The 21374-nt window shown below is 39.5% G+C and overlaps 1 protein-coding gene across 3 annotated transcripts in view; it reads left to right on the top strand.

The window, feature by feature from the left end:
• Positions 1–21374, top strand: part of LOC109036701 (facilitated trehalose transporter Tret1) — a 53223-nt gene that overhangs the window by 28248 nt on the left and 3601 nt on the right. For all 3 annotated transcript variants that reach the window (XM_072299663.1, XM_019051058.2, XM_019051071.2), the window contains exons 2-7: positions 5230–5347; positions 9843–9978; positions 15323–15714; positions 17118–17328; positions 18990–19228; positions 20521–20786. In XM_072299663.1, coding sequence (XP_072155764.1) covers positions 5318–5347; positions 9843–9978; positions 15323–15714; positions 17118–17328; positions 18990–19228; positions 20521–20786 — 1274 coding nt within the window. In that variant the 5' untranslated portion in view covers positions 5230–5317. The remainder of the gene's footprint in view (positions 1–5229; positions 5348–9842; positions 9979–15322; positions 15715–17117; positions 17329–18989; positions 19229–20520; positions 20787–21374) is intronic.

The following is a 21374-nucleotide window of genomic DNA, read 5'->3' on the forward strand; positions in this document are numbered from 1 at the left end:
TAACAAGTAGCGAGCAAAAATATTGAAGCCCATTTAAAGAAAAGTCTAATTTATGCTATTTTGCTACAGTCTTTAGAGGCACACAGTTCTTATTTGGTGTAGAAATAAGTTCCTTCATAAATGAATTCCTGTCAAATAAAATATTTATTTTCTTTCATCGGCAAAAACCTGTATTCCAATTGAACGGAATCAACAAGAATCGGACTAACTTTGTTTCACGTTGTCTAATTTTTTGTCATGTTTTTTTCATTTGTCAGCGGTCGAAACATCCCAGCCCCCAGAAACTTTTCGTAGATTTTTCCCAACTTTGACTTGAAATATATATTAGAATGTGGTTTCTATTCGGCTGCTTTCAAATTGGAATGTCATTTCCGCATAGCCATTTCTTTTTTTGGAGATAGTGCATTCCCAAAAAGTGAAAGACCTTCATGAGTGTATGTGAACTAAATCCAGCTCCCGGAAAATGGAATCTATTAGCAACTTCCCAACAAGGATATGAAGTGTTACGAATAAACAGGAGAACGAAATACTCGGTCAGGATATTATAAGCAGGATTTTTACGCTTTAAGTTTCCTCTGCCAAAGTATACTTTCAGCTTACTATTGTTACGTCTGGTGACATTTGTGTCTGTACCATCGTCGCAAACGTCTGACTCTATGATACGAGTTAACACGTTCTGCGCTCATTTGAATAAAATAGAAACTAGTCGCCTGCTCGATTTTGCAACAATGTCCGTGCCCTACGTGCAGCCTGCAGTGTGAACAGTATGCCTCTGCAGATGTTACGTAATATGGTGGGTGTTCAGCTGTCTGTGGTTACGTAACGAAAATTTTCTTTTCTGAAATTTGAATTTGACATTCTGTACCCCTTTCTTAAATTCATATTACGAATTTTGCGATGCGACATTAAAATAAAACACCGTGTTTTTTTACCGGAAATTCTCCTATGCAGTAAATTTTCATTTGAATCATTCCAGTCCGAAGTCTCTGGAAGATTGTAAATGTTCTCAATCCGTCATTCCAAAAAAAAAAAAAAAATCGCGGCACTTTTTATTATCTGACCCCTTCTCGCTTTTTTCTCAAAATTAGCGTGTTACTTTCACCATGTGATCTCTAGACCAGATATAATTTTAACGTAAAATAAAGGGCTGAAAACTAGATCCCTGGCATTTGGGTCTCTAATTTTACATCCGTATAGTCTGGATCTATTTAAATTATGAGCGTGCTGCGGAAAATTCTTCTGAGCAAAGATTTCGGCAATAGGATCAATGTACCACACCCAATCGCCATTTTTTGTCACAAAAGAGTTACTTGTGAACTCCTTTTTAGTTAGTTAAATTTGCATTCTACGTTACCAAAACAACTTTAGATTGTTTTATTTTTTTACATTCTAGTGAGAATAATCTCAATGTTCAGGCGCTCACCTGTGTCTTACTAAGGATGCCCTTGATAGTGCTAGACTCGCGCCACTAGACTAAAATCTCTTGCCAAGAAATGTGGACAGCTATGTGAATTCAGAAAAAAAGACAAATTGCTTTCTGATCACGCGAAGTATTGGCATGTAAACGACTACACTCGGTTGGATCGTTCGAAACAGAGTCTAAAGCTCTGAATATGTTATTGCTAATTTAATTTCTTGACTATTATCAAACGATTCTATTCAGCTCAAAGACGATAGGACACAATGAATTAGCACGTTGTTTTCAAAAATGTTTCCACGGGTAGGTATGTATAGATCTCTTCTATGTAACAATGTCAAAAAAACCACATATATTTTTTACAGGGGCGATTAGAAGAGCTTTAACAGAAGAAGTATCAAGGAATCCTCCAGGGCCCCTCCAGCTACTCCCATGTCTTTCTATATAGAACATTTTGGAATCTTCAAAACATTTCAAAAACGTTGTGAAACATTAAAGATCGCGTGTCCAGTAAAACGATGTGATGAATAATCGTGGTTTTCCAAAGGATATTATGTCAATAAGTTCCTTCTGCTTAAAACAACACCAAATGATCCAATAGCGCACATACGTGGACTAATCTACAAGCTCATACGTACTTATCGATGACCGAAGTGCAAAACCACGTATCTCCGTTTTCAAAGTTGCAGACCATATCTTTTCTCTGCAAAATTAGTCTTCATAACTTCTTCAAAACTTTCTTGGTTTTTCTTCTCGATCAGCAGAATTTTCTGTAAAAATGTTAAGCTATACAGTTAGCTTGTCTTTTTTCGAAAAAATAAAGTAGAAGCGAAAATATTAAAACATCGCCTTATTGCAAATGGAAGCCCACTTGGCCTGCATTTTGCAATTCGGAACTACAATTTCTGCATGGCCCTTCGATAAAAACACCTACCTGCGTAGGGAAACTAATGGCACATATCGACGGTGAAACTACCAAACCACGTATCTCGTTTGCGGTGTTTAAAAATCTACGCTCACATTTTATTCATTTGAAGTAGACCAAATCAATATCATTCCTTGAAATCTTCACGGAATTTTCTCCGCACAAAGAGGAAAAATCACAGAAATTTTCAAGACTGGATGTTAAGTAGTTTTTCATTTAAAAAATAAAGTATGACAGGAAGTCTGCGACATCGCAAACCGAGATACGTGGTTTGGTAGTTTCACCGTCGATATGTTATTTCTAAAATGAGCTAGATATTTTAGTTCCTGATTGCAATATGTGATCCATTTGATGCTCAAGATGAATGGGATGCAGATCCGTCGATCTGTTTTCGGAGCTTCAATGCAGCGCGAAAAATTCCGAAGGCATCAGTATAGTGCTGCCGTGATAGCAAAGAGTGCAGTGAGTGAATGCTGGGATGAACCTTGAGACCCATAAAAGCATGTGCTATCCATGGCTTATACAGACATTTACTTACTCTGTTCTCTTCGCTATCACGGCAGCGTGGATCCATTGCGCCAGTCGTGTCCACACTAATCCCAACAAGGCCATTATGCGTGCCACTCGCGGAGGCCTTCAACTTCTGTGCGCACCCACCCACGCACCCGTCAAAGCGTCTAGGAAGCCCGGCTGGACTTTCACTGCGTCGCGGCATTGGCCGTGTTATAAGCACGCGACTCAAATGCAACGATTTTTTTCCGCGCATGAGCGTATGTCTGTCGCAGAAAAATAGTAAAATCAGGTATTATTTCAAATTCCAAGGCAAATAATCAAATATCCTAACTTACACTGAAAAAAAAAGAATCTTGAATTTGCCGCCGAGAAATATTTTTTTCTTAAATCAAGAATTTTGCTGTTTAATATGAACTACTCTACCGCTTAATCCAAGCATTATTTTGCTTTTATCAAGACAAATTCAGCTAAAATCAAGACAAAACGAATTCTTGGCGGCAAATTAAAGAATTATCATGCTTTAACCAAGCACCTTTTTTTCAGTGTAGATTGAAATTCTGATTCTTTTCCCAATTTCAGTCAAAATAATCATTGCACCTGTAAAAAAGAATTGTTTGTAAAAATGAACATCATAAAAGATTAAAATGCGTTCATTTAGGTTTAAAGGAATTTATCACATAATATTCACAAGATTTGTGAATAATACTTTAATGAATTCATCCCTAATTTACATTTTACAGCTTTTTTCAAACTTATTATTGTGAGAAATCATCTAGTCGTTTAAGAGAAAAATAAGAAGGTATCGGGAAAAACTATTCGGTGAGTGATGGATAAAAACCAACTCGCCGTGTCGATCAGCAATCCATTTTTCCCGTTCTTTCCTAATGAGTAAGAATTCCCCATGGAAATGAGAATTTCCCCACGAGACGATGCGCTGGAAAGCTGCGGGGCACTGACAAGATCGCGATTTTTTGTTTGTTTTCATAAACCCACCTCCCATCTCCATCTCCCTCGTTCTACTACCTCCGCTCTATATATCTCTCTCGATCCGCATCACAGGTTTTCCCGCCTCGCAATCCGTTGAACCTCTGACGTAAAGGCGTATCTCGATTTCCACGTGAGCCTTGTTTTACGTATAAATCCATGGTTTCGGGGGCTCATGTGAAACTAGTGATACGTTCTTACGTTAGAAGAGCGACGAATCGTATGAATATTTAGTTTGATTCGGAGCCCTGAGTCCTCCACTCGTATCTGGAGCTTTATAACATGTGGAAGCGGGCTCGAATTCAATCACCAGCTGTGTTTCGTTCAAAGGAGAAATGAAGCGAAAAAAACGACCTGCGCGATTTAGACATACAGCAAAATAGTTCATTCATTTTTGTATACAAACTGACATTTGGATGAGTATATTTATACCTTAAAAATAACAACAAATGCATTGATCAACAAAACAAAAGAAAAAACTAATAATATTAACCCATGGGAGAGTATCATAAGTTTTTTGTACTTTTCCCTCTTTTTCGGTAATGCCGAAATAGAAGAAAAAAAAATAATTTAAGAGAGAAAAATGTTTTAAGTTTTAACGGTATGAAGTGAATTATGGGGACATTTCACGCGACAAATTGATCTTGCCTCTTGCTAACAACAATAATGATAAGAAGTCACCTATGGCAATTCAGCTATATTTTGTAATGAAGAATTCCCGTAAGAGAACTCAATTGCATAAAAAAACTTATGCCAAATATGTTGTTTCTAAAGTGAGCAAGAACTGATAATTCTCCATTACAAAATGTAGTCCAATTTTTATTACATATAAAAATTAGTGAAACCCTAAAATTTCTTTTTTCTGTGACCAATTGGTAATTTTTTTTCTTTCGTCTATATTTATTGTGAAAAATTGCTGCAGAAACATGCGGACTTTTAGGAATGCTTTTGTGTGAGACTTTAGGGCACTTACTGAGATCCAAATGGAGGCCATATCGAGAAAATAGGTTCCTAGCCCTCCTGCGAGCTGATTATTGAAATTGATAGACAAAGCTATATACATGAAAGATAGAGACATAATAAGGCGATCCTATTGGTTGAAAAAGGGTGGTTCCTATTGACTGAAGGGGAAAATGTTGGCCAAACTTTAGGGTCTCTCGTCGGTTGCGGCTAATTAGTCTATTTACCGCCGTACGTCTATTGCATCTACCCGCTTCAACCAATAGGATCGCCCCAATATGCCTCTGTCTTTTTTGTCTATCAATTTCAATAATCAGTCTGCTGGCACTTTGAACGGAGGATGAGTTTTCAAAACATTCCTTGCGTAACTTTCAATGCTTAAAAAACGTGAGTGTTTGGTCTCATTGAACTTTTTTTCTCATGATTTCAGCGGAGAGAAGAAGAAGGAGTATGATGACAGCGTGGACGAGGTGAAAAGTCTGGATTTGGAGACGTCCGATTCGGAACAGTCAGTGAACATGGACAACATGCGAACGGCCTTACCACAGGTAAAATGAGCCTCGTCACTTCACTTCGCAATCCGCGGTAATTAAATCGATCGGCTTGCGCTGAGAAACATCATTGCCACAACTCATGATTAAACGGAAAATTTGACCCGATTTTCGAAACGCAGAAAGTCGGAACTTCGAGTTTATAAAAAAAAACCCCGTCACATTTAATGAGGTACTTGACTAAAGTTCGTAAGGGACGGTATGTTTTCAATTTTTAGATTTGATGTTTTAAACTTGGACCCTCTGTGTACATTTCAATCTGTGTTTTACAAAACATTTTTCACTCTTAAATCGCATTTTACGTGTGTTTAAATTCATAAAAAAAATTTTTTTTTACTTTCTATAACACTATATATATACATTTTTAACTACATTAGCTGTATAAAGTAAAACTTTGGCAGTTATCAACTGAAAAAAATTCCAAAATTTGGCAATTAATTAAATTGTTTGCGATAAAACAGTACATTTGTACCCCAGAACAAAAAGCTACTTAATTTTAGCCCTTTTCTTGAGAGAAAATCTTTTTGATCGGGAAAATGTCACATTCATTCCTCGATCCACAATTTTCTTTTTCAAAATATTTAACTTTAAATCTGGTTACCCAAGCTATTTATTGACTTTAAATCTAAACCTATTTGATAGCTATTAATATAAGCGCACATCAAAAAAAAGTGTTTCACGATCTCTTGTTACACCAAAGGCAAATGCAAGCATTATTTTAATCGACATTAAACAAAAAAGGATTCAATGTTGAACTGTCTCGATCCTTGCTGCTGAAATTCATTCTTGCGGCTATTTTCATTATTCTTCATTCATACATGAGTTACCTTTTTTTAAAGTCTCCTTTGTTCCTATCAATTTGGCAACATAACGCGTGTGAGCATCATCACAGGCAGAGCGTCAGTCATCAATGAAATAGATGGATATACAAGTAGCCACAAGCTAATTACAGCACAATAGTAGCGTACGTAATCCCTTGAAAATAATAATTATGAAGAATCGACGCAGTAAAAAATGAGGGCAAGGAAGGTGAAGTTCACAAATTTATTGTCTAAACAAAAAAAACTGCCTCCAGAGATTCTTTTTTTTTCAATCAAAGAGGACAGGTAGTATCTACCGACTGTGCTGCCAAGCGGAACGAATAACGGGTTCACACGGGAAATAGTGTATGGTTTGAAATGTGAGGATAGAAGTCGGTTTTTGGCTTGTTGGTCATATTTTTTCGCATTTTATTAGCTGGTAATTAATGTACACAAATCATCAGAGTAATCAAACACTTCAAATGGGAGGGGAAGTCCTCATCAGAAAATTTTCGAAATTTTAAAGCATCTCATACGCAATTTGAGTAGATTTCGTCTTGGATAATTACCTAATATAAGCGTCCCTCCTTCTCCTTTCTTTCTACCGTTTTTCTTCCTCCTTTCTATGGGGCGAAAAAGAGGGGGGGGGGGGGGCACACGACCCAACTACCCATACTGCCGTGCTTAGGAAGAACGCCGCATGAACCTGAGAGAGTTGCGAAATTTCCCCGAGTAAAACATGTATTTTTGAAGGAAGCTATGCATATTTTTCCTTGACGTTTTCACGTATTCTAGATTAAATTGCGAACAAATTTGAGAAAAAATTGGAGGAAAAAAGTTCAGAATTTTCCCAGTAAATTTGACTTACATTGAAGGAAATACGGCGACGGTTGAGTGTTCATAAGGCGTTCTTCCTTAACACGGCAGCATATATCCCCCCTCCTCTGTATCGATCTATGACACAAACGATCATGGATTATACGTGTTGGTTCAAAATGTTTATGATCATCACCTTCCAGTGAGCTAGAGATATCTATACGAGAAAGTGCTGAAACATTTTTATTGCGTCTTGACTTAAAGGGAGAAAATATGTATGTCTAATATCATAGAACTACGAAAAGAATCTGCGTAAAGAAATAATACCACATACTTACGGCACATTGGTTATAAAGGAATGTGAATATCTAATTTATTTTGTAGTGTACTTTGGGTGCAAGTAACAAATCCGCGAAGAATTTCACTTGATGACGCCCTACTAATGCGTGTCGATAACTTGTAAAGTGTTTGCACTGACTCCACAGCTATAGGCTGCAAATATACGTTTACCAGCCCTCCCCCCCCCCCCCCAATAGCTCATGCGAAAAAATTTAGGTTTTTCATGGGAATTAGCAAACTGCTTAAAGGTTACCAAGTTTTACTCCAAGGTACACCACCGTGCAACCATTCCTGACGAAAGCTTTCAAGACGCCCTGCAAGCCAGCGCGACGATAATTGAGCATTAAGACTCAGTAATACGATTACTAAACGTCATTTTGGTGCGAACGGTATTTTAAGGAGTCACGGAATTAAGAAACGGCGATCGCAATGTCTCGAGCCAAATTCGCGCATTTAAATTTCGCACCGCGAAGTCATGCTCCAGTGCTCTTGTTTGAGAGAAGTTCTGCAGAAACAGGTTGTCGTGACGATTTACTTGCAATAAATCATGCGTGCCCTGTTGTCATTCCTTATACTGACTTTTTTTAACGCTGTCTCATCATGGGAGGATAAAAGATCGGCCAAAATATATCATGCACGTGCAGGGTAAAGTTTCATTTTATCCGGCCCTTTTCCTTCTTCTCAAAGTTGCAAAATAAAATGTTGACCCATTTTTCATTCGATGTCAACAAAGAATCGCCGAACGGGAAACAGGTAAACTGATATTATCAAGGAAGGAAATAAGAAATGTTAATTATACCACTACTGAGAAAAAGTAACCCAAAATGTTGACTGTGTGATGATTGTGTAATATCTCTAAAGTATTAGATGAATCTTTGACACAGCATCACTTTTTTTATTCGGTGGGCCGTCATCAGGCGAGAGTTAATTAAATTCTACACTAATCATTAATTATCTTAATTCATTTATTCTATGAGAGGGTAACTGCGTGATTGCAGTGTTCATTTAAACTCTTATCCATTTATTCGATCGATAATTAATCGAGCATGACATTTTTATTGTTCATACCATTATTAGAGCTCATTTTGGACTAACTTGGATTTTTATGGTAGAATTCATCACCTTCCGGCCAAAGTTTTACAAGCGCCATGCGACGCTTGGCGAAGTTTGTTTCCTTTGTTTTTGAACTTTATATAAAAATTTCAGCCGCCATTATATTGTTTTACAGAGCAATCGTTGGTTGAATCTGTTTGAAAATTTCACTGAATCTTATCGGCAGCACAAAGAAAATTCAATGAAATTTTCAAACTGCTTCGTTGAACAATTTCTCTGTGAAAAAATAAACTGGCGGCGGAAATTTTTAATCGTCCCATGGCACTTGTGATATTTTGGCCGGGAGGTGACGAATTCAATTAGAAATCGTAGAAGTGTATGATGTGATTTTTACATACCATGATGTATTATTGACGATTTCTCGCCCGGTAAACTATGCATTTATGACATAAATATCATGTCACTATAGGATTCGTCAGTAGGATCTATTTTTAGATTCTCCGTCGCGTGAGTGCACATCATTAATGTTTTAGCATTATGAAATACGAGACGTAATTTAAGAGCCCTTTTTAAGATTACTATTTTTCCATTGCTCCTCATTAACCCGCTCGTTGCGAAATGATAGCTATCCCGTCGACGCATGGAAATTCATGTAGTAAAATTATTCGAAGATCGTTTTTCATTTCTACAGCTTGGACAACTAATTATATCTGATCATTAATTTTCTCCGCAACACTATGAACGATTCATGCTAGAAACTGCCTTTTTCCACTAATTTGCAATTTTAAGCTCGCCTATTCCACATCAAAACGACCGTGCTTGATTGGCATTTGACAAATGTCTATAACTTAAAAAATGATTTTTGAAGGGCCTGCACAAGTGCACAGCAGACTGCACGGAAAAAAATAATGGTACCTCATATGTTGCTTATGATTGATTTGAACTAAATTAAACGGGGAAGATGAAAATTGCATTTTGGGAGGAAAAATAAGTTAGGAGTGGTTTTGAGCTTGTAGCCAGCCGCATATCTTCTCCTGTCCATATCCGAAACATTGAGTGCTCTAGAAAAATAAAACTTCAAACTTCTCTGATAAGATCTTACGGCTCCTTTTGTATAAACTTAGATGGATTGCATGAGCTTCGATTGCCTTCATTTGATAGAGTAGGCAATACCAGCGTGTACACCACCACTCATGCACGCAGGGAAACCAATGGCACTTACGTCGTTTCTAAACTGAGCCAGATGTTGTAGTTCCAAATTGCAAATGAAGTACAGCTATGCACATTTTCAATATTTTTTTCACTATTTATCCTTAGAAAGTTCCTGATTAATCAAGGAGCAGTACATTTTTTGATCAAACCGCGGCTTCTCACATTGTTTTTCTGGCGCTCGGAATATTTTGAAGTTTTGGAGCCACTAGCTTCTCTTATAATTCTCCATTAAAATCGTTTGTCAGTAAAAACTGTTATCCTTTTTGTTGTAGGTTCTGGCAACTCTAGCACAGAGTTTGCTGCTTCTATCTTTAGGCATGATCATAGCAGTTCCTACTATTGTAATCGGTGCTATATATAAGGCAAAAGAAGGACTCTCGTTGGATGATGATCAATCATCGTGGTTCTGTAAGTGTTAATTTCATTTTCCTTTTTAAATTGAAAGATTCGTTTTTCCCCTCACTTGCAATCATTACACATGTCTCATTTTTGCACCTAAGGTGTATTTAGTACAGAGGAATGATAGCTCGTGCTTAAAGTTCGCCAAAATGTTGAAATGTGCCCCCTCTGCAGTTACGGATTCAATCAAGAATTACTAGTTTTGGCTCATCTATAAAAATCATCTACATGAGAAAATTATTCAGTTAAAAATTCCAGGTTCCGAATTGCAAAGTGTCGTCCGATTCTCCTTCTTTTCTTTACCTTGTTCTCCTTCTTCCTCCCCTTAGTTTTCTTCATCTTCTTCATTTTCTTCCACTCCTCGCCCTCCTTCTCCTTCTACTTCTTCCTCACTTTTTTCCAATTTCTTATGCGTCTTCCGTAATATTGATAGCCAAAGTTTGAAACAACGTATCTCCATTGTGGTGTTTCATAATTTCCGCTCTAGTTTTATTTAATCAAAGAAAAACAAGCCAACTTAATGGCTTAAAATGTATATAGAATAATCTGCGAATAGAAAAGAAATTAAATATCAAAAGCGTTTTCAAGAAATTGTGTTGACTAATTTTCCAAGAATAAAATAAAGTTTGAAAGAAAGTCGGCAACGTTGCAATTGGAGATACGTGATTTCACACATTAGCCATTGATGTGTGCCAGAAATCGTGACAACCCCAAACTTTCAGACAATGACAATGCACCGATCAATAATCGATTAATAATCAATCGATCGAACCCGATTTGGCGGACAATCCTCTTCTGACAACACTGGGCTTTGAGGGGGGCAAGGTGGGGTACTGATGAGAGTGTAAAATTGAAAGTAGCGAGTAAATCCTCCTCGTAAAATCGCACGATCGAGCTGCGGAGACCTTGACTTGAGTGCGTTGCCCGAAATCAATGGCCGAGTTGCGTTGGCAATTAAATAAACAACCGCAACTTTAGTCCAATCCCTGGTTCTTGCAGCGTTAAGCAACTGTGCAATCGAGATTTATAATGCTAAATAACCTCTTCTAAAGAAAGAAAGAGCGTACGCAACAATCTGACACCTTATTTACACGTAAAAAGTTGTCTGATGTTCTGCCGTGCTAAGAAAAAACGCCGTATGAACTTTCGAGAGTTGTCAAATTTTCTTCGATAAAATGTTTATTTTTGAGGAAAGCTATGAATAATTATCCTTGACATTTTCAGAAACATTAGGTGGAATTGCAAACGAAATTATATGAAAAATTGGAAGAAAAATATTCACAAATTTTCCCGAGAATTCGTGATTTACCGTACGAAATTTGGCAACGCCTGAAGGTTCATATGGCGTTTTTCCTAAGCATGGCAGTGTTGTGGTATAATTGTCTTATCATGAACCAGGGGAATGCGCTTCCTAACCGTTTCGCCATTCGAGGATTGAAACAGGGAGGGGCCAAATTGGCAACTGTGTTAATTTGTTTCTGAAAAAAATCAAGCAATCTTGGACTAATTTTATTTTCCTCTTGAATATGTAAATAAGAAAATATTTATATTTTGCGACAATAACTGTGTGCGTCAATTATTGACGCTGGCAAAAACTGAGCTTCTGTGCCAAGCTTCGAATTGTCCTGGATATTTTGCAAGCAACATTCCAAAGCATTCTAAAATAACTTTCAAGCTTAATTTTTCCCCCGTAAAAGAGAGTCCCAGACAGGCACTCTGCAACGGGCTCATTTTGAAATCAATTAACTGGAAAAGCATGAAAATGGGCTCGCACTGGGGAAAAAAACACATTTGATCTAGAGTCCAGACTCTTGAAATATTGACAAGAAAAAATCTCTTGATTCAATCGGATTTTTGCTTGAATCAAAACGAAATCCGCTTAAATTAAGTGGCTTGGTTCTTGATTTAAGCTAGATTTTGATTGAATCAAGAGTACTTTTTCTTGTCGATGTTTTTAAGAGTCTGGACTCTAGATCCAATGTGTTTTTTTTTCCAGTGTAGGAGAATAAACAAACATAAACTGCATAACTTTTCAAAAACTGCACTTACGCGTCTCGATTAGAGTAATGAGACATTCTTGATATCCGAACTTGAGTGAATATTCACGAGTGATGAAGCGAAAAGGAGCGCGATTAATGGATCAAGTGGGTTGGCGAGTCACACCTTTCTTCACCTTCCCACTTAATTTGCATAATTTCAGGCAATGCCACCATAAAGACCAGTCCGCTGAATAAATTACAGGCTGTAACGGACGCCCGAGCTTTTTACACCGTAATCTTTGAATTAGCCACTTTGTCAATACTTTGTAAATGAAAACATATTTCTCGGACACGCGCTGGTCGCCTAAAGCTACTCGTGTCGCGATGAGTCAGAATAGTTCTCATCTGTTTCTGATGCGAGGAAGAAATTGATCCAGCCATCGAAACTAATAAAAACCAATTTGAAATAACTGGGCTGGGTCTGAAACGATTTTTAAACTTCTCGCACACCACAGAATTTCAAATTACGGCTTAGCTGTGAAATTTGAATTCGGTTTCCTTAACTGATTCTTCAGGGGAACGTTGAAAAAAATGGAGAGAAAAGTAAAAAAAAGAGAAGAAAAAGAAATTAAATTTAAAAAACTAACTTGGAAATGGGGGGGGGGGGGCAGTAGAGAAAATTTAGCAAATTTGAGCGTCTGAGACCGTCATATCGCTGACTGGAGTAAAAAAATACGTATCTTCGATCACAACGTTGCAATCTGAGTTGGTGTTTTGCCGAAGAATTTTCTCAACACATTCAATGATATTTCAGGAAATTTCAAGGAGTAAGTTTACTTTTGAAAAAATGAAACTTAGAAGAATACTTTGCTTATAAGAGTATTTTTAACGTTGCATTGGAAATACGCATTTTTCAACTTTAGCCATCGATAGGTAATCCGTTCTTCGAGACAGGGATTGAGCGGAAATGATCCGGTTGATGCTAGTTTTTTCTAAGCATGCCCACTAAAAAATGAGGTATCAAATCTTTGCGTTTTAATTTTTTGTTCAATTTTTTTGTTTTCCATGTTTTCCCTCTGAACCTCCTTTTCCTTTCCTCATGTTTTATATTTGCAAATTTTTCTGTCACTCAAAATTACCTAAATAATCAGACTTTAATTAAAAATCCATACAGTGGCAGTTAGTAGCCACGATCAAAGAAACGGAATGTAAGAACCTCACGGCCTAGAGTACACACATTGAGCTCTCGACGTGAGAGCCCGAAAATGATGCAAATAGATACACCTTCCTCCATTAGGCGGACGCAGTCTGCACACTTTTCTTAAACATGCAGGTATAAATAAAAGGTCCGCGGTGTCAAGGTCGAGTCATTAAATCTACACGACTTAAACGTACCTTAGCGTGGGCGCCAAATCTCCCAAAATATTCGTGTCTCAAAGGGATTTCAACGCGGAAATCCGAGCTTTTCCGCCAGTCAGACATCCATGTCGACCACATTTTTGCCTTGATCGTTCATTAGTCGTGCTTTACGCCTACTTCGTGCACATTTCAGTGCTGCCTCCGGTATGGTCAATATAATTCATTATGTAAGAAAAATACACCACAAGAATATCGTGTCATACGTAAAATTCTTGGTGTTCCTTTGTTCACGCACTCATGAAGATTTGATTTACACATGTAAGCTGATTAATTAACTGCTCTTTTCTCGGCTATTGGATTTTGGAGGCGGTTTTCCGGGGCCATTGAGAGTTCGATTCCACGGGGAAAAACTAAACAAAAAAAAAAAAAGATGGGGAGAATAAGTCGAACAATCAGGAATTACTATGGTAAAATATGAGTAGTTTCTATACTAATTAGTTTTCCCCGTGCATATTATCAGTACTTGAATCGTGCACACCATTAGGCTAATTTGTAAAAAAAAAAAAAAAAAAAAAAAAAAAAAAAAAAAACCTCTCTATTTTACTCAATAGTTTCTCATTATTTTTTGGATGGCATGGTCATGTTCAGAGATTCAGAGAATGGCAGAAGACAGGTTGCCGAAGAAGATCCCAGATTGGGTTTCTCCTGAAGGCGCAGAGGGCGCCTAAATGAGTGGGTGGAAGGTAGAGAGAGAGTACAGCCTGTTTAGGCAGAGTGCAGACATGTCGAAAAATGGAACTCTAAGTGCCCAGAAGGGCAACCAACCTTCTAACACATAAAATATCACTGTCAATCTTCAGATCCCGATTTCAAAGCAAGATGGCCAAGAATGTTCATAAATCGTCGTTCTCCTGACGCAGGGGCGTGTCTCAATTTCCATGTGCGCCCTGTTCCTCATTTAACTCCATGCTTTTCAGAGCTCACTTGAAAACAGAGATACGCCCCTACGTCAGAGGAGTGATGGAATGAGCGTTCTGCCCAAAAATGAGTAAATTTATGCTGAAAATAAGTCAAATATGTGCTTCACAAACAACGGGTCGTGACAATTTTAATAATAAATCACTCTGGATAATTTTAATTGGACGTATTTCTGCCAAACGGAGCTATGTGCATTAAAACATGAGCCCTGAGACCTATAAGAATATATGCATAACAGGATTAACGTCAGGGCTTACGTCATAATGCACACAGTTCTGTTCGGCAGGTATACGTCCAATTCATTGGTTGGCTGTCTTTCTGGGCCCTAAAAGCTCCATTTTTCGACATTTCCGCACTCTCCGTATATAAGGTTCTCTGCCGTGCTAAGGAAGAACGCCGTATGAACATTCAAGAGTTGTCAAATTTCTCAGGATGAAATTTTAATTTTTGAGGAAAGTTATGAATATTTTCCCTTGCAATTTTCAGGAACTTTAAGTGGAATTACGAACAAAATTATCTAAAAAATTGGAAGAAAAATATTCATAAGTTTACCAGGAGATACATACATACATATAGTCGCTTTTATAGCGCCGCCTTGCGCTCTGCGACGCCCAATCGCCATTGCCCCCTGTCCTCCCCGAGATCATCAGGCAATTGGCACCTTCTGATCTCCTCCTCCACCCCTTGTCGCCAACCTTTCACAGGACGCCACGTCCTGTGAAACCACGTCCACGGACGTCCACTCCGTCGCCTTCCGGCGGACCAGCTTTACCAGGCTTTACCAGGAGATTCTTGTTTTATTAAAGGCAATTTGGCAACGCCCAAAGATTCGTACGGCGTTTTTCTTTAGCACGGCAGTACTCTGGTGGAAGGATGGAACTGAAGCAGAAATGTTGAGGTTCGTCTAGAGATGACCTGAACTTCTAGTCCCGTGCCCAAAGTTTATTTCTCCGTGTAGTCCTTTCCGCAGAAATACGACAATATATGTAGAATCACTTTGTATAAATGGACGCAAGTAATAAAACCTCCTGTTGCAGGTTCGATCCTCCTTATCGTGCAGCCGATCGGGAGCCTGCTCTCCGGGTACGTGCAGGAGGTGGTCGGGCGGAAGATCTCGCTGGTGGTGGTGAACATCCCGCAGCTGGTCGGCTGGTACCTCATGTACGCGGCGACGACGGTGGACATGCTCTACTGGTCGTGCGTCACCCTCGGCTTCAGCATCGGCTTCATGGAGGCGCCCACGCTGGCCTACGTCGGCGAGATCAGCCAGCCGAGGCTCCGCGGCATGCTCTCCTGCATCACCAACTCCCATGTTCCGCTCGGACATCTCGTCGAGTTCTTCATTGGGGGCTATGTCGCCAAGGATTGGCGGATGGCCATGGCCATCAGCGCTGTCTTTCCTATCATATCCATTCTTGCTATTTCGCAGGTAATGTCCCTTTCAATCTCACTCTTTTTAGTTCCCAGAAGATACACGGAGAAAAAAACTTCGTGCATGAGACCCGAAGTTGAGGTCATATGGATCTCTGAAGTTTTCGGATCACGCATCCGAAAATGTGAGGTCCAGCTGCCGAAGTTCGAGCCATACATCTAAGTACTTTGGTATGTACCGGAGTACTTCAGATGTGTGACCCGAACCCTCCGGTATATACGGAAATACTTCAGGTATCTGGCCCGAACTTTGGCAGCTGGACCTCAAGTTTTCGGATGCGTGATCCGAAAACTTCAGAGATCCATACGACCTCAACTTCGGGTCTCCTGCACGAAGTTTTTTTCTCTGTGTACATGGACGTACTTATGCTGAATGGAACTATGTGCAAGTGGAAAGATGAGGTGTGATCGTTAGTTGAGGGCCATAAGAATGAATGGGAATGATAAAGCGCCAGTGACGTCAGCGGCAACGATCGAGACCGGGCACGACGGGGAGATCGGTGGCGGGACTCATTAACTCATGAGCCCTGTCCACAACGCTCTTGTCACATGCCCACGGCTCTCGAGTTAGCGCTCAGTTCCTTTTGATTTAATGTCAAATCCAGCTTATATATTTTCTCAAAAGGAACTATATCCACTTTTACATTGTTTCTTACGCAGCTCACTACCAGCACACCCCATCTTTCCACTTCCAAATAGTTCTTTTTAGCATAAATTCGTCCACATGATAGTTGCCCAAGTGCTGGAGTGCCGCTGTGTGGTCACTTTTTGAGGCTCTTTTGTCCAGCAGAGAAGAGAAATCGGGTAGCGATTGCGCAATGCTTGAAGTATCCCAACACTTTTGCAGGCGCCTTCCGCGACCGTTAGTCGCGCGAAGTTTAAAGTTTCGAAAATTTTCTTCCAGATGGTGAGGTTCTATTTCACATATCCGATCACAGTTATGAAGCAACACAAGTCTCTCGCATATCCACAACATGAAAAAGAGCTTATTTTCTTTCCCGCTGACTCAGAGATTTTAACGCAGGAATAGGAAAGTTGAATAGAGCGAAGCACGTGATACAATTATATTCACCTCCAAGATGATAAAATTGCATTGTCAAAAAATGAAGGAGAACGCGAACTCTTTTCGGCAGACTCAGAGACTTAAACGCAGGAGTAGAAAAGTTGGATGGGGCGAAACACGTGATACAAGTTGTAATGTTTGGGTTTCTGCTAAACCCTTTAAGTTTGACAAAAGCAACCGTCATGAAACATATTTTTAGTTAGTTATTTTTTTTTTCTCAATTATATGACCGGTTTCGGCAGAATTCACACAGGCCAATAAAACTGCTTCACTGAAAGTTTTATCACCTCATTATTTTGCGTAGCATTACTCATCTTGTATACCTCGTTGATTTTCAGGTACCTGAGTCACCGGTGTGGCTCCTGACCAAGGGTCGAAAAGCTGACGCCATGAAGGCCCTGTGCTGGCTCAGGGGTTGGACGACGCCGGAATGTGTTCGAGATGAGTTCGAAGGACTTGTTCGTTACGTTGAAGCCTCCAGATTGCAAAATGAAAATCAACAAAAGGCAGCTGGAAAGAACTACGTTCAAGTGCCCACAGCTGGATATGGTAGTTTTTTCCTCAGTATTAAAGATATACTAAAGTAAACAGATTCGTCCCGGTTCTTGGCGTGTCGAAATGCCGTTAGTAAATCGCATATCGATTAAGTTCAAATCTTGGTAGCGGGCTGAATGTTGAAATTTATAGACAAAGCTATAGACAATGAATACATATGGAATATGGAGCGATCTTATTGATTAAAATTGGTGGCTCCTATAGACTAAGGGAGAAACTATATGTGGTGAAACTACTCCTATGGTGGACAAACTATAAGGTTTCTCGTGGGTTGCCATTAGTCAGTCTATTGCCCGCCTCCTTTGTCGATTGCAACCACCCGCTTCCACCAATAGAATCCCACCATATACCTTGTGTATTCGTCGTCTATAGCTTTGTCCATCAATTTCGATAATTGGCCCGCAAATTTTGACTTTTTAGTAAGTAGAAGAAAAGGTTCAAAGCCCCTGGACATGAGTCCAAAGAATCATTCGCAACAAAACAATTTAAAAAGTTAGTGAAATGAAAAGAAGAATTGGCTACGAAATTAAAGATTGTAATGGGCCTGTTGCAAACTTTTGCTAGAGCAAAAATAAGAGTTGTTTCTTGTAGATAATGCCTCAAAAATCACGATGAGCGCATCGGCAAAGTCTGAAATGCACTCATAACTTCACAATCTGCGTAAGAAATTTGCGTTTTTTTAAGCTTCCCGCTTCAAAAACGATACTACGGCATAGGTGAACATTTTGTTAGAGGAGTCGCTCCATCGTCGGCGATATTCATCATGGCCGACGCTTGCACGCAGTTCCGCGCGTAATTCTAAGGAGAGTTCAAGGTCAATCAATTCGGGCGTGGAAAATATGAACGTTAACACACCGATTGTTATCTGGTCTAATCCAGTTCAGGTGTTATCTCGTCCCATCAAACGTGTTTTGGCGGATTGGCGTCGGCTATGATGATTATTGCCGACGATGGAACGACTCCTCTTACAAAATGTTCACCTGTGCCGTAGTATCGTTTTTGAAGCGAGAAGCTCAAAAAACCGCAAATTTCTTACGCAGATTGTGAAGTTATGAGTGCATTTCAGAGTTTGCCGATGCGCTCATCGTGATTTTTGAGGCATTATCTATAAGAAACAACTCTTAGTTTTGCTCTAGCAAAAGTTTGCAACAGGCCCATTGATAGGTCGATTACTGTATCGAAGGCAACGATTTTTTGTGAGCCAAACCCTCTTTTCACCTCTCCGAATTTTGAATTTTTTTTTTGTGGAGGATGATTCTTTCAGGCCCCCCAGACCCCCCAGTGGTAGGGGGCCAGCCCCCCCCCCCAGCAAAATGACCTAGCTACGCCTATGAAAAGGTTTCTTTTCTTATTGTTATCTTCTTGACTCTCTCAGCTAATCAGGAATCATGCCCTCCTAAAAGCAATAGGTTTCATTGGAACACAGGAATATATACTCAGACACACTCAGAGGCTGTCTCTGATTTAGGTGGACATTACCTACTTGACTTTGCATTCTGGAGGAGCGTGTATTTTTCCCAAATCTACTGCACTTAATTTTTTCTAGTTTGCTCTGTGTATTGCAGCGTCGTTGATCGAAATACGTCTATAAGAATACATGTACTCGCATAACATTAGTTTGTTTGCAACAAATTTTAAGCCACATTTTTTTTCAGTAAATGCGGATGGTAAAGGAACGACTCCAGCCAAAGTGCCAGCAGAAAATAGCTACAAGTTCAAGGTCACCATCGGGGAGAAAATCAAAGACTTACTCCGACCAGCTATGCTAAGGCCATTAGTTCTTGTTGTTTCCTACTTCTTCTTTTATAACTGCGCATCACTCAATGCCATCCGGCCTTACATGGTCCCCGTTTTCCAAAAACTCAGACTGCCTAAGGATCCACATTTTGTAGCAGTAAGTATTTTGAATAAATGGTTTGATTTAAAAAAAAATTAAAAAAAAAAAAAAGGTGAAAGAGATAAAGATTGAATTACGATACAAAATGAGGAAAACTAAAACGTCCTTAGCAGGGCACAAGATTCTTTCCAAGCATATATTAATGGATGCCATTAAGCACAGTGGCAAGACGTGAATGATTGATTATTATCAATGTTTTCCCATTTGAAGTCATGGTAAAGAATCGATTATTAAGGTGTTCGTTGCTAACACCTTATTCATCGATCATTTTCCGTGGGTTTAAATGGGAGATCAATCGAGATATTGCAAAGCACGCCACGCCACTGGTATATCTACTTTGGATCTTTTCAAAAAGAGCTCAACTATTTCAGACACTCATTTGCTCATTAAGAGAGGCAAAAAACGGTCATTTTTTGACAGGCTCAGGGCTCTATCCAATGCATGCATGAACTCCACCCTACCTAAGTAGCAGTATAAGTTGCGATTTGATTAGAGAATATATCGCGATTATACCGACGACGATTTGTCGCAATATTATCGAACATAAAATTTTGACATATGGAGAAAAAATTTCGATTTTATCAAACGCGATTTTATGGAGAAGAAACTGCGACAAGATTGAGGATAATTGCGCTTAGATTTTAATGATCCTGGCGTTTTATTGCTGTAGAATCACAAATAAATTGCAACTTGATTTCAAGATATCGCGAATTTTCCGTTGAAAAAAGCTACCTGGGTAAAATGCAGGTTTTTTTTATTTTCTTTTTAAGTTTGAGATTTTTAATACATTATGAGGATTCTGTGACCTTGAATGAGCATCGACTTAGGGTTAGTACAGATCCATGCTCCAGGCTTTCAAATTTCCAGGGATAAAGGCCAGGCGGAGTCTGCTTCTGCAGATCCACTCGTCAGTTCCTTGAAAATTAGTCGCCACGACCGGGATTCGAAGCCGAGACCTACTCTGCCGTGCTAAGGAAGAACGCCGTATGAACATTCGAGAGTTGCCAGATTTCCTTCGATAAAATGTTTATTTTTGAGGAATATTATGAATATTTTTCCTAGAAATTTTCAGACGTTTTAGATCAAATTACAAACAAAATTATCTGAGAAGTTGGCAGAAAAATATTCAAAAAATTTATTGAAAATCAATGATTTGCCCGAGGAAATTTGGCAATGCCTGAAGGCTCATACGGCGTTTTTCCTTAGCACGGCAGTACTGGTCTAGAGTCAGACGCGCTGACCTGAAATGCGTTCCTTTTGATGTTTATGTTCCTCGAATGTGCTTTCAGATCCTGTCGGCGGCTCTGCAAGTGCTGGGTGGGCTGGTGTGCATCGCGACGGTGCACAAGCTCGGGAAGCGTTGCCTGTCGCTCATCTCGATGACTCTGTGCGCTGTGGCCTGCATCCTCATCGGGATCTACGCCGTCCTCATCGAGCGCACCGACTTCGACTGCCCCTGGTTCCCCTTCATCGTCCTCCTCGCCCTCTACTTCTGCTGCAACGTCGGCATCAGCCCCATCCCCTGGATGCTCATCAGCGAGGTCTTCCCCTCCAGGTTTGTACCAAACACATTTTAAAAAGTTTCTTCAGTCATCGCTCATTGTCTGGACAAATGAAGCGTACTTTCGTTGATGCTCGATCGTTCGAACCAAAATGGAAGGGATCAAGCGATTTCGTATTTTGTTTCGACGCGATCATAATTTTTCGGAACAACTCGAGATTCATCAGACGGATAGAAGGTGAAATTCTTGCAGAAGTCGGAGCCAAAATATAATCCTACAAAAAGTAGGGTTTAGAAATGGCCTGTTAAAGATGATGGCATCCGACCAGCATCAATTTCGAAAGTCTAGCCCGTCTAACCTCAGATGTTTACCGACCCGATTATGATCTCGCCTCCATTATCGCGGCATTTTGGCTCGACCGATCATCAACAAAAATACGCTTCTCGACGTATCTCTGCTAATCGGACCCAGAGACAGGTGGGAAAGAAGGGGTGTGCATGTTAGTTGAGGACAGAAACAAGAGACCCTCCCCTCCACTGGTATCTTGGCAATGGTGGAAACTTTTAATTTCGGGACTTCAGCATTCAACTGTTGATCTGCCTACTTGGTCGATGGTTAACAACGTTCTTTTTAGCATGAAT

Source organism: Bemisia tabaci, chromosome 4 (genome assembly GCF_918797505.1).
Source record: "Bemisia tabaci chromosome 4, PGI_BMITA_v3".
NCBI classification, from domain to species: Eukaryota; Metazoa; Arthropoda; class Insecta; order Hemiptera; family Aleyrodidae; genus Bemisia; species Bemisia tabaci.